Below are 14,042 nucleotides of genomic sequence, written 5' to 3'. Positions count from 1 at the left end.
TTCTAACCTGCCCTCCTCCGCACCCCCCACATGACATGTACTTCTTAGAAGTATCATCCTGGAATGTGTATAGTCAGAGGCCACCATACAACTCAAACATCAGGTATTTTGTGTCCATATTGCTTCAGTTAAGACCAAAGGCCAACAAAAAAAATATATAAAAAAATCCAGTCATAGGTTTCAATCAATCAGAGCTCTAATGTTATTGATACCATTGAAAATAGTTCTGGAATGAATTCCAAACAATCTGATCATTGTTTGGTTTTTAAATTATTAACCTTTGCATGACCCTCAGTATATTTAAGCAATAAGGCCCAAGCAGGTGTGGGATTTGGCCAGTATACCACGGCTAAGACCTGTTGTTATGCACAACGCAATACTGAGTGCTAGGACACAGCCCTTAGCCGTGGTATATTGGCCATTATTCAAACCCCTGAGATGCCAAATTGCTATTATAAACTGGTTACCAACATAATTAGAGCAGTAAATGTTTTTTTCATACCCATGGTATACGGTCTGATATACCACGGCTTTCAGCCAATCAGCATTCGGCGCTCGAACCACCCAGTTTATAATGATTGATCATGACCAATGTTATTTGGAATGGAAAGTGAATTTGACATGAGGAGGCACTGTTCAGGGCAACTGTGCTATATTAGAAATGGTATAGAAACTGAGTTTCTCCTATCCAACATGCATTATACCCCATACAGCGGACAGATGGTATTGGTGCAAACTTCTTCCAGGAACAGTAAGACAAGACTGAGAAAGTGGGTGGCTGAGGGCTAAAACATACACACATAATGGTGTGGCTATAAGGACTATCGGAGCTGACCTTTGTATTTTATTCTTATTTTTTGCACCGTCTCTGTGCACTCACAGGGCCCTACACTCTATGCACACTGATACTCCCAACACACAAAACACTCACTCCCATCATATGCATACTTTTACACTGACTCTATATCCTGATGCCTAGTCACCTTACACATATACATATCTACCCCTAATGATCCAGTATCCCTTCACATTGTAAATATGCTACTGGAACCGTGTTCTTCTTATTTCTTATCTTGTGTGTTTTTGTTCTACCTTGTTATTTTTATTATTACATTGTTATTGATTAAAGCATTGTTGGGGTCAGAGCTTGGAAGAAAGGCCTTTCACTGTACTTGTGCATATGACATTAAAACTTGAAACACTCACTGATATTTAATCTGGAAAGCAGCTTGCGTGCCAATCCAGTTAGCACCTGTAAACAATGCAGTGTTAAAGGTAGCAGCAGGAGGGGAATAGGCAGTACACAGGTGTGTGGGCCTACACGCACGCACACACACAGACACCACCAGTCCCATCCCACTGCCATTGCTGCCACGTCTTGCCGTCACTCCCAGCCCTCTTATCATTACAGGCCCCATACAGACCCCCAGTGGGGGCCACCGGCCCAGTGCCACACAGACCCCGGTGGGGGGCCCAGCCAGCCCCCCCCCCCCCCCCGTACACACACACACACACTCAGAGCAGTGATGGGCAATAAAAACACTTCACACCTTAAGCGAAAGATACGACTTTAAATATTTTACGCACATCCTGCATATGCAATTTGCCCACACCTGGCTGTTAGGAGGAACAACATCTGGCAACGGTTGCTTTAGAGGCAATTAATTCTTCATCCGTCACTAGCATCCTCCTACTGAACATCATTTCAGAGGGGGGAGATGTTGTGTAAGCAACACAGGTATGTGAAGAGATACATACGTAAGCAAGTGAACTGGTTCATCTGTGGAGAGCAGAAGGGAGGTGTAGAACTTGACCCTCATGTTGCATCAAATAGAACAATGTTTTCCGTTACAAGACGCATGCGTCATTCCTACATCAAAACGTTGAGGTATGATTACAAACTCATTTTGGCAGGGAATAGTATTTGAATCAGATTAGAGTTGGAGTAGTTTCTCTGTGACAAAAACATGTCATTTAATTTAAGTATGAAAAATAACTGCTTCTGCAGCTGGCCATTTGAACAGGATTGTTCAATGGAAACTACCTTACAACACATATTTAAAATGTCTCAAAGTGATTGAAGAACTGCAGAGTTAATAGTTTCAGTTCTAAACATTAGTTTGATTGCACTGCTTTGACTTCATCAGACTGTGACCTTTAAAGCCACTAAATAAAACCCCTTATCACAATAGAGTTAAAAAAAAAGCACCTAAGTGGTATATTGAGTTAGGACTGATTGGCTTGAAATTGTTCTCTCTCAGCTCCCTTTTCATCTTTAGTGTCGGAAATCACTGTTTTCCTGTTGTCTGAATGGGCTTTTACATTTACCTTCTCTCTCCAGGCTCTGATAGGATTTCTTTGTTTACTGGCCGTCTTTCCCATGGGAATGAGACTGGATTTCAAGTGCAATGCTGAGTGTGAACCAACCATTCTGCATTCCTATGTATAGTAGACAGGCAGCAGAATCACTACCTGATGTGATGGGAGGCTGTTTACAATAAAAACCATACCGCCCATGTCTTTTTCAAGGTCCCGTGCATGGAGTAGATGTGAAAATACCAAGAACAACATCAGGCAGTCTTTGGAAAGTATAAAAAAAATAAAAATAACAAAATAGTCCTATATTTTAACTCGGAACTGACTATTATGAGTGAGAAAGAACAGGAAATTCAGCCATGAAAAAAATGCTTCAAACACAACACCAAAATAAAAGTGAGAAAGTGATCCTGAGAGTGTCTGTCTGGGCTTCTGTTGTGTGTGACCATACCATAAGTAGACAGGGGTTGGAGAAGAATATAGCCTGGGATACGCAATGAATATCGCTTTGTTTCACTTCACTAAAACAGGACAGTAGTAAAAGCCATATTCTGTGTGTTTTCCAGGCTAAGTAAGTTTGAGGTCTTTCCAGAGGCCCAATCCACCAGTGTAATATTTGCTCCTGTCCAGTGGAGACTATAGGTGGTAGACCCTGCCCCTTTCCCAGCAGCCCCAACCCAGCGGTGTTGGAGGGCCATTGGCTGTTTATCATAAACAGCCCAGCAAGGTCCATCTGCTTTGATTTTATTTAGCATTCTCCCCCAGGGCCTCTGAGCTGGAGTGAGAATAACAATACTTGAGCCCATCTGCTCCTGAAGTACCAGTCCCGGCTAAATTATCACACGCTACGAGCGGCTGGCATATGCTGTGGCATTAAGATACAAGAGGGCATTGTGGCGCCAGCTGTTGTGTTGACAAATACTTATCTGGCACTTCTGAAGTCAGCTTGCTAAGCTGGTTTCAAGTTTGACTAAAAACTAAATGGGTGTAAGGTGTGTAAGAGGATTCCTGTGGGGGAAATGCATGTATAATACAGGCGGATTTCTCTTTGTTGCTAAGTGTCTGGGGAATTGGGTCATAGGGTATATGGAACTTAATCCCAACATACAGGCCACGGGGATAATAACAATAAAAAGCCAGTCACACAATTGGTCAAACAAACTGCCATCTTAAAACTGATCTGTCATTCTTTATTGTTAAGAATATTGCACCCAATTTGTATTTATTTCCTGGACAGCAGATGATTGACTGTGGTTTTGAAGAGGCCTAGACTGGGGCCCATATTGTAATAATCCTAAAGGCATAAACCCACTTGCTCACACATTGTCAACTGCTCAAACACCAATGAGAGACTTTTCTCAAGAGCTTGAAATGCTGCAGCCCTCACAGACAGGCACTGCAAGTCACTCACTAAGCTAGAAATGTAGCCATGCACCCGCTGGGCACACACTGGTTGAATCAACGTTGTTTCCACACCCTTTCAATAAAATACCATTTGATCACGTGGAATAAACATTGAATTGATGTCTGTGCCCAGTGAGTTATGACTAACTCAAAAAGCATTTTCTTTTCCCCATTTTAACAATTATTGATCAAAGATATGTTTAAAATATGTAAAGTATTTCTGCCTTTTCCAGTAAACTGTAGTTTGAGGTGATAAAGAGAAGAAAATAGAACCTTGTGTTAATGTGCTGTCTGGGCCTCGAGCTCCCTGTCGGACCAGTGTCCAGCTGCTGTGTCTCTGCCCACGGGGAGGTTAGTCCCATCTGCACCCCGTCTCTCTGACAAACGCATCGACCAGAGCAGAATCCCCGCTGTGCTGAGCCCCTGCAGAGAGACACCATGCTAATGACACCTGCACCTCTGTGACAGGTGAGGACACGGACACACACCAGAGTCGTCATTAAGCTACACGACAAGCGTACCCCAATGCACTCACACTAAGATGCACAAAACAAAGCAAACTGCCAGGCACATGGCAAACATCTCCAACACACAAATAAACACTTTTCATACCTTTCAAAACAGGGGTTTTAATTTAGTTAACATTTACGAGAACAGTACTGACATTAATTTCCATCCGTTATATACGTTTTATACTTTACAGATAGATGCACAAGTCAATATTCATAGATATCCATATCAGAGACTCACAGGCTCCCGTGGAGTAAAGAAAGTCCTCCTGTCTGTCTGTGACGAGCATTAAACTTCAGCAGTGCAGAAACAAGAACACACAGTAATAATGTCCCCTTTGAGGGTCCCTGGGAAAAAAATCACAATGGGGCTTTGTGGAGGTTGTAATCATCTGGAAACCAGCATTGAACCTCCCAATCAGGCCTACATCATGACATTAAACTACACTACCCAGCATGCCACTGGTGGTAACATTCAGTAGTATTAATGGGACGGCATGAATCACAAGAACTCACTTCAATATCTGGTGAGAGATGGGAGGAGGAGTTCCAGATAGCTTATATTTAATATATATTTTTTAATTTTCTTCAAAAAAATGTAAATACGAGAATGTAAATATATTCAGATTAAAATATAATTAGGAATATACTGTATTTTAAAGTTACTTGATTTTGAGCCACGGTTGGGGAGTTGACTGTCACAAATGTATGAAAAAGACACAAAAGGCATATACTGTTTGTCTCATCAGATAGATAAGTATTGAGTATGACAAATGCCAAGCAGGGGTTTGCTATGTCTTGAGTGCAGTTAAAAGTTTAGACATGAAATCATTTTGTTTTCTGACACATAACACCTTGAGACTTACAAAACAGAAAAATCTAAATGTAAAATTTCAGTTGAATTTTTCCACAAACTGTTAATTCAAAAACACCTGCCAGGCTTTAGAGTACCTGACCTGTCCTCTGACTGCATGGAGAACTGTCATACAGCCGCCTTTACCATATATCCATTTGGAACACACACACTTTCATAAAATCTACAAGGTATAATAGGGAAATATGCCACCCAAAGTATTCTGGTTGAGTCTAATGCTATATTCGGTTGACACAAATATACTGTTGGTGATGGTACACATCTGACATAATGGATCATGGTACTAAAGAGGTCTTAAGACAAGCTGTTTAAACCGTATACATAGTTGGTTGAGGGTTTTGAATATGGCATTATTTCCACTATGAGTTGAATTATGGAGCGCTCCCATCTCTTACACTGATTAAGAAAAGCAGGACTCCCCCTGCTTTAGGTAAATGAGGTGGCCTCTGTCCTTCCATTAACATGGCTTGTTTTTGTTTCTCATGTTTGGTCAGCCGAGGCGAGCATGCCGTCCCCCTCTCTCTCTCCTCTTCCTCTCCACAGGAAGAGAACAATATTCAGCGGGCTTCTCGTGTCTCCATCGACCGCTGTCCCCCACCACTCAGCTACGAGGCACAGGGAAGCTACTGACGTCAAGATCAGCTTGTTTTGTTGTTCACCACAGAGGGAAAACAAGAAGAACAACACTTCAACAAATGCACAGTGCAAATAAGCTTTTTTCTTTTCTCTTTTATATTCTCTTCACTTTGGGCAGAGTAGACGGAGGAGACAGGGGCAGGCATTGAGGAGGTGGTGGGGACAGAGGGAGAAAGCCCTGGACTGTAGCTCTCCCGTCTGTCTGGGAGTCTCCTGCCCCAGGGGCTCTACTTGTACAGGCTCATGGTGGGGCTCTGGTACATGCACATGTAGGCGTCACACAGCAGACGGCGGGCCTGGCCCTGGATGCTCTTGGGGTCCAGGGCGTGCAGCTCCTCAGGGGTCATCTTCAGATAGGCCCCCACCTCCGGACATGGAGACACCTGGGGGATGTTGAAGCCATTCTGCCCTCCTGTGGAACAACAAACACAGACAGAGCACTCAGATCTGTGGTATTAAAGCAATGGCAAGTGTTCTAGTTATATTTCTATGTAATATAATTTCTGTGTGTGAATTAATCCAAAATATTTACTATGGAGCTGAATATCTATTCATAATTATGAACAATGAGACAAACGGCCAATTTCAGAAAAAGAGTTGCTTTGACAGTTCATAATAACTTTGTAAATAATTCAAAATACTGCTTCCCCCACAACAACAACAAACTATCCAATAACTTTCTCTCTCCATACCGTCGCGGTCGGCCATACTGTCGAAGAAGAGCCATGCAGAGTCTTGGTGGCCGTACTTGACGAACGCTACGTAGTGACTGGTCTCTATGCAGAGCACGGCGAACAGCTCCATCCGCTGGCGAGGGTAGCTACCCTGCCGCCACACACCCTCCTGCAGTTCCTTGGGGACGGACAACTTGCCGTGGCGATGGGCCTTCCTCCTCGGGTGGAGGTGAACCTGAGGGAACACATACATGTATGACATATACACATAATGGTTGGAAATAAGTATTTACCTATTTCTTGGGGATTTTGTCAGTATTTCTAAGCACTAGTTATAAAATCGGTCTAATAATAGTTCTCACAGATCGATGGCAACTACAGAGTAAAGAATAAACTGGAGAATGACAAGTTTCACAATTCATTCGTTTAAAAAAAAAATCTATTACACATATATTCACTGAGAGTTTGGCAAAAATATTCACAAAATGTGCCTCAAAGTTCAAGGTAAATATTTTGTCTTCATCTATAAGTTATTTAAGCAATAAGGCACGAGAGGGTGTTGTATATGGCCTATATACCACGGCTAATGGCTGTTCTTATGCACGAGGCAACACGGAGTGGCTAGATACAGCCCATGGTATTTTGGTCATATATCACAAACCACGAGGTGCCTTATTGCTATTATAAACTGATTACCAACGTAATTAGAGCATCAAAAATAAATGTTTTGTCATACTCGTGGTATACGGTCTGATATACCACGGCTGTCAGCCAATCAGGGCTCAAACCACCCAGTATATAATACAACTTATTAACTCATGTAAGTCATTCCTTACATGAAACTCAGTCATTCCTTAGGACTTGTCTCCCCCAAGTGGATTGTACTGGAACTACACTGCTTTACAACTACTGCAAGTCCCTGATGAGATCCCCTTAGTTTCTATGTTGGTGAAATGGCACCCTCTGTCTGTTACCTGTGTATTGCACTTTTCACAGAACTGTTTTATCTTCCCGGCAGTGATGTCACCGTCCTCGTAGCACTCCCTGCATTCATACAGAGCCAGACCCCCGCAGATTCGACACTCCCTGGGAGCTGAGAGAGAAGCACAGGGTTGAGGGTTGACTATACACACCCACACACAACCATATGTCGATGGAGAACAGTAGATTTCAGATATGGAAAACAGTTATCACATTCAATAATGATAATCCAACTACAACCATATTCAAATAAATATAATAAAATAACGTTTTACGCACTGTCTTCAAGTAAGTCTGTGATGTCTAACTCCAGTGAGGGGAAGATCTTGTTGAACATCTTGAAGTCCTTCCCAAAGCGAGGCATCTGGATGATAAGGCAGGAAGGAGCCTGAACAGAGATAAGACGCATGAAGTCACCAAATCAAATTTTATTGGTCACATATATTTAGCAGATGTTATTGCGGGTGTAGCAAAATGCTTGTGCACTCCAACAGTGCGGTAGTATCTAACAATTCACAACAATCTAAAAGTAAAAGAATGGAATTAAGAAATATCAGATCGAGCAATGTCGGATTGGCATTGACTAAAATACAGTAGAATAGAATACAGTATTTACATATGAGATGAGTAAAGCAGTATGTAAACATTATTAAATTGACTAGTGTTCCATTATTGAAGTGGCCAGTGATTCAAAGTCTATGTACAGTATATAGGGCAGCAGCCTCTTTTATTTGTATTTATTTAACTAGGCAAGTCAGTTAAGAAGAAATTCTTATTTACAATGACGGCCTACCCCGGTCAAACCCTAACGGCACTGGGCCAATTGTGCGCCGCCCTATGGGACCCCGAATCACGGCCGGTTGTGATACAGCCTGGAATCAAACCAGGATCAAAGGGAAACTTCTAGCACTGAGATGCCTTAGACCACTGTGCCACTTAGGAGCCTCTAAGGTGCAGGGTTGAGTAACCAGGTGTAAGACTGATGGCCTTGAGATAGAAGTTGTTTTTCAGTCTCTCGGTCCCAGCATTGATGCACCTGTACTGACCTCACCTTCCGGATGATAGCCGTGTGAACAGGTGGTTGATGTCCTTGATGATATTTTTGGTCTTCCTGTGATATCGGGTGCTGTAGGTGTCCTGGAGGGCAGGTAGTTTGCCCCCGGTGAGGAGTTGGGCAGACCGCACCACCCTTTGGAGAGCCTTGCGGTTGAGGGCGGTGCAGTTGCAGTACCAGGCGATGATTTTGTGAGGGTTTTAGGGGCCAAGCCAAATTTCTTCAGCCTCCTGAGGTTGAAGAGGAGCTGTTGTGCCTTCTTAACACTGTCTGTGGGAGGACCATTTCAGATCGTCTGTGATGTGTACGCCGAGGAACTTGAAGCTTTCCACCTTCTCCACTGCGGTCCCGACGATGTGGATAGGAGCGTGCGCCCTCTGCTGTTTCCTGAAGTCCACGATCAGCTCTTTTTTTTTTGAGGTGAGGCTATTTTCCTGGCACCACTCTCTCAGGGCCCTCACTGTAAGCCGTCTCGTCATTGTTGGTAATCAGGCCTACTGTTGTGTCGTCTGAAAACTTGATGATTGAGTTGGAAGAGTGGGTGAACAGCGCGTAAAGGAAGGGGCTTAGCATGCACCCTTTGGGGCCTCTGTGTTGAGGATCAGCAAAGTGAAGGTGTTGTTTCCTACCTTCACCACCTGGGGCAGTGCGTCAGGAAGTCCAGGACCCATTTGCACAGGGTGGGGTTCAGACCCAGGGCCCCGAGCAAAATGATGAGCTTGGATGGTACTATGGTTTTGAATGCTGAGCTATAGTCAATGAACAGCATTCTTACGTAGGTATTCCGCTTGTCTCGATGGGATAGGGCAGTGTGCAGTGTGATGGCGATTGCATTTTCTGTGGATCTATTGGAGCGGTAAGCAAATTGAAGTGGGTCCAGGGTGACAGGTAGGGTAGAGGTGATATGATCCTTAACTAGCCTCTCGAAGCACTTCATGATGACAGGCATTTAGTTCAGTTACCTTTGCTTTCTTGGGTACAGGAACAATGGTGGACATCTTCAAGCATGTGGGGACAGCAGACTGGGATAGGTAGAGATTGAATGTCCGTAAACACTCCAGCAAACTGGTCTGCGTACGCTCTGAGGACGCGGCTTGGGATGCCGTCTGGGCAGCCTTGCGAGGGTTAACACGCTTAAATGTCTTATTCATGTCGGCCACAAAGAACAAGAGCCCACAGTCCTTGGTAGCGGGCCACGTCGGTGGCACTGTGTTATCCTCAAAGCAGGCGAAGAAGGTTGTCCGGAAGCAAGACAGTGTAGTCTGTTATTGTCTGTAGACCCTGCCACACACATCTCGTGTCTGAGCCGTTGAATTGCGACTCCACTGTCTCTGTACTGACATTTTGCCTGTTTGATTGCCTTATGGAGGGAATAACTACACTGTTTGTATTCGGCCATATTCCAAGTCACTTTACCCTGGTTAAATGCAGTGGTTCGCGTTTTCATTTTTGCCCTGAGCTCATCTACTTTATTGTCCAGAGACTGAACATTAGCGAGTAATATAAGCGGTGGATGGTGTGCACGCCTCCTGAGTCGGACTAGAAGTCCACTCTGAACACCTCTTCTCCGCCGGCGGTGATTTGGAACAGGCTCTGGAATAAGTTCAATTGCCCTGGGGGGTACGAACAAAAGATCCAATTCGGGAAAGTCGTATTCCTGGCCATAATGCTGGCGAGTTACCACCGTTCCGATATCCAAAAGTTATTATGGCTGTATGTAAAAACACCCCCCCAAAATTCTGGGCTAATAACATAATAAATAACAGACAAAAAAAATAAAAATACTGCAAAGTTGCTTTGGAGCTATGAGCAGAGCTGCCATATCTGTCAGCACCATCTTACCTTACTGAGGAACAGCCGTTACATAACAAACAAATCCTGAATATAAAGCACTTGACTGGTGACAGCAGAGCAAACAACATCCAACTTAAATTCCACAAAAGAGAACTGTGTGTTTTCTACAAGCTACTAATCCTGCCAATTTCCCATAGTAGCTCAGCCTTTCATTGATTAACTCAGCTAATCATTAGAATTGATAGTCAAGTTGACTCTCCCTTCATGCTCCTAGAGTGAATTGCTTCTTGATTGCAATCAGCAAATGATTCACCCCTGAGCAACACAACCACTGACAGACAGTCAGCTGGCCAGAAAGACATACAGACAGGTCACCTCAGCAAACTTGAGGTCACTGTTGATGAAGGACCACTCTATGAGCTGCTGGCTGGTTGGCACGCCCACTTTGTCCTTCTTATCCATGAAGATCTGGTAGAAGTAGCAGTCCTGAACCTTCTGACCTGCCGACCTAGATACAAACAGGATATCATGTGTAATACATTAGAAATCATACTAATTTGAGCTCAGATTAGATATGTCTAAATATTCTTAAATGTATATACTATTAGCAGAAAGAGTTTAGAAAAGCAATATCAAGAGGATATGTTGAGGAGTATGTTTAATGTAGACTGACCTCAGCTTGAGTAAGGGGTCCACCCTCAATATGTGATGGAACAGAATATTGAGGAACTCCTCAGGATCTGTGAGGTGAACATTGCGTTTATAACACTTCGAACAAGTTCATGATATGTATAACAAAACCCCAACACTTTAATATTTTGATAAAGGCATTAGACACCTTTTTCTTCAGACGTGAACCCTGAGGCAGCTTCTACCTTCTCCAGTATCCTTCTGAGCTTCATCACTTTAGTGGCACACACATAGCCATGTCTACAAGACAAATCAAATAGACAAGACAAATCTCAGTTATTTATGATAATTGGCTGGGTCTAGAAAACAAATTGAAGTGCTTATAAATGACATGTTAAGCATTGGTTTGCCACATGACATTACACTGAATGAATGTGTCTGAACAAAACACAAAGAGCAGTTTCCTACTTACATGCGCAGGGGGTTGACTATCTCTGTGCGTAGCAGCTCCTGTGTCTCTCGGTAATACTCTACGTCAGTCTTGGACCTCGGCCTCAGCAGAACTGTGTCCAGGACTGAGCTGAAGGAAAACAGGCTAAAGAGGGGAAAGCAGGGAAAGAGGAAAAAAAACATGATGCCAAAAATATACATTTATTTTCCGTGTTGAGAGACTAAAAAGCTCTCATGTTTCACATTTTTGACTACACTGGGCCTTTAACTACAGTGACATAGGAAAGAGGTTAAGAACTCTATAATAATACACGCAAGGAAGAAGTGACAACTCAGATCTCTCTCTTCTATGTTCTCACCAGAAGAGTGTGGAGTCCAGGTAGCAGGAGTTGTAGTGTCCCTGGATACCTTTCTTCTTGCCCACCATGATGTCTAGACCGTCATTCTCAGTGCGTGGAGGAGTGTTCTCATGCACCACCTCACTCAGATAACCCCCGAAAGCTGGACAGACACAAACAGTGAAGTTTAAGTTGACAATCCTGGGCAGGATTGCTTAGCTGGGTGGAAATGTCCCTGTATAGCCTTTACCCGTCCAATCCTAAGGAGTACCTAGGGGTCCATTTGTAATTCAGCGCAGGACTGACAGGTGACACCAGTGACTCACCGATAGAGTTGCATCTCTCTATGGGGTTGGAGGAGTGGTGTAGGGAGGGGAAACGGGAGTCAGGCCGGCAGCATTTCAGCTTCACAAACAGGGCCTTCTTGGGCGCGCAGCTGAAGTAGCGGGTACCTTGAAAGGTGCCGTCTGTACAGCCAACACACTCTTCCTCCTGAGAGAGCAGAACCAGACAAGGCCATCATGATGTTGAGTGCAGTTACCTGTATGCTATTACACCAAACATATAGCTAGTAATGATACTGGATTTGGATGATTCTACCATTCAATTAACCAAATGTTGGTTTCTCTGAAGTTTTCCTGAAATTCTTAGTTCACTTGTTGTGACAATGTTATTGAGAAAAACATAAGACAAAACAGCCAGGTCTCAGAGGCGACAAAGAGACAATCCTTCCAGTCAGTGTAATGATCTCTCACCAGCTCCAGGCCAGCCAGTGGCTCTGGTAGTCCTGGGGGCAGCCCCACCCAGCGGATGACCCCACACAGGGGCGGGTTCTCCTTCACCTCCACCAGGGACCCCACCTCCAGACCAGGCACACCCCCACCCCCGCGAGAGCTGGGAGGTGAGGGGGGGTGCGGAGAGGGAGGGGTAGGGGACGGGGGCTCTGGCATCTGCATCTGCTCTCCCATCACTGACTGCACGGAGAGGGAGAGGGGTCCATGGCTCATGCTGCCATTGGGCCCCGTCTTACGGCTCAGGCTGAAGGGTAGGGAATGGAACTTGTTGTCATTGGACAAGGAAGCAGAGGGCGGGGCCCTGGTAGGAGGTGTGGCTTCATTGAAGTCAGGGGGCGTGTCTGTGAGGGACTTGGCAGGGTCCTCCCCGACTGCAGAGGAAAACAACATAATCAATTTTCACTGCAGTAGACATTACACTGACAGAGAGCATCTAGCATAGTGGACTCATCAGATATTTATTTGACTTTTTTGCCAACGTTGTGAATAGGGAGTGTGCAGGTGGGGTCACAGCTTCATATCAGCATTAGCAAACCAAATGTAACGTTGGCTTATAAACACTTTCACTATAAAGTGGATACACATTTTTACATTCACTGTAAACACAACCACAAAATGTACCTTGTGTGACAAGGACTGTATTTACCTCCCATGGGAGTTGAAAAATGTAAATATTTGTGTCACTGTGAGAATGTGTCGAGAAAATCTAAATGCCTCCACATGGAGACAGCCACAGAATAATCCAGAAGAGATGAGTCATAAGAGTCATAAGATCATCACGTCACCAATGGAAAATACAATACACCATCAAATATGAATATGATGGACCTGAACATATGGGTAAGAAGGCAGTGATGAAAAACAAAACAGAGGTGATGAAACAGAACAGAGGAAACAGCTGTGACAGGATTTCTCTCATTCCTGCGACATAGAGGAGTCATCTCCACTGGGTCTTCCTCACCCTAGAGTCCACTGATAGCTCCATAACTTTACACACAGGCTTTACATGACTCAATCATTTTCAATCCCTTGGTTTCACTTGTGTAATTATCCATTCATCACCACCATGCTGTAAGGAACATGATATTTGACCCCATGTAAACTACCTACCTAAACTACCCCACACTATCGCCAATGAAACATCCACATGACCTCACTTAAACCAAGTACTGAAGGCTTACAGGAAACTATCAAGAATAAAGTACAGTACTTTACCTAATTTAATTATTCTGAGGGAGAAAAAAATGCAAGACATTATTAAAAGCCTTTTTATGATTTGATAAAGACCATGCCACAACAATTACACCATGCAGTTGGACCGCACAGTTAATGGGAATGAGTAGATAGAGGACTATCAGTGAAGGGTGTTGATCAGGGCCGGGACAATACCAGTATTACGATACTCGTGGCAAGGAAACAAAACACAAAGCAGATTTAACTTCTTTAGAAAAACAATACTCATTATGTTGTCATCCAGTCACATGTATTGATTTTCCAAGCTATAGAACACACTATTTTACATACAGCAGGTATTTTAAAAAAGGACCAAAAGAGTTTGATCTGCTTCCTGTTTTTATTTTTGCCATGG

The 14,042-nt window shown here is 43.7% G+C and overlaps 1 protein-coding gene across 3 annotated transcripts in view; it reads right to left on the bottom strand.

Moving 5' to 3' along the window:
• Positions 1-4,331: 4,331 nt before the first annotated feature.
• The window catches only part of LOC139384490 (ubiquitin carboxyl-terminal hydrolase CYLD-like), a 33,066-nt gene continuing 23,355 nt past the window's right edge, over positions 4,332-14,042 (bottom strand). For all 3 annotated transcript variants that reach the window (XM_071129284.1, XM_071129283.1, XM_071129285.1), the window contains 11 exons: positions 12,416-12,825; positions 11,987-12,152; positions 11,682-11,823; positions 11,345-11,467; positions 11,081-11,172; positions 10,916-10,982; positions 10,618-10,750; positions 7,674-7,782; positions 7,388-7,506; positions 6,432-6,648; positions 4,332-6,151 (listed from right to left, as the gene is read on the bottom strand). In XM_071129284.1, coding sequence (XP_070985385.1) covers positions 5,967-6,151; positions 6,432-6,648; positions 7,388-7,506; positions 7,674-7,782; positions 10,618-10,750; positions 10,916-10,982; positions 11,081-11,172; positions 11,345-11,467; positions 11,682-11,823; positions 11,987-12,152; positions 12,416-12,825 — 1,763 coding nt within the window. In that variant the 3' untranslated portion in view covers positions 4,332-5,966. The remainder of the gene's footprint in view (positions 6,152-6,431; positions 6,649-7,387; positions 7,507-7,673; positions 7,783-10,617; positions 10,751-10,915; positions 10,983-11,080; positions 11,173-11,344; positions 11,468-11,681; positions 11,824-11,986; positions 12,153-12,415; positions 12,826-14,042) is intronic.

This window comes from Oncorhynchus clarkii, chromosome 26 (genome assembly GCF_045791955.1).
Source record: "Oncorhynchus clarkii lewisi isolate Uvic-CL-2024 chromosome 26, UVic_Ocla_1.0, whole genome shotgun sequence".
NCBI lineage: Eukaryota > Metazoa > Chordata > Actinopteri > Salmoniformes > Salmonidae > Oncorhynchus > Oncorhynchus clarkii.
Note: the sequence above shows the minus strand (reverse complement) of the source record. Positions and strands in the feature narration are given on the sequence as shown.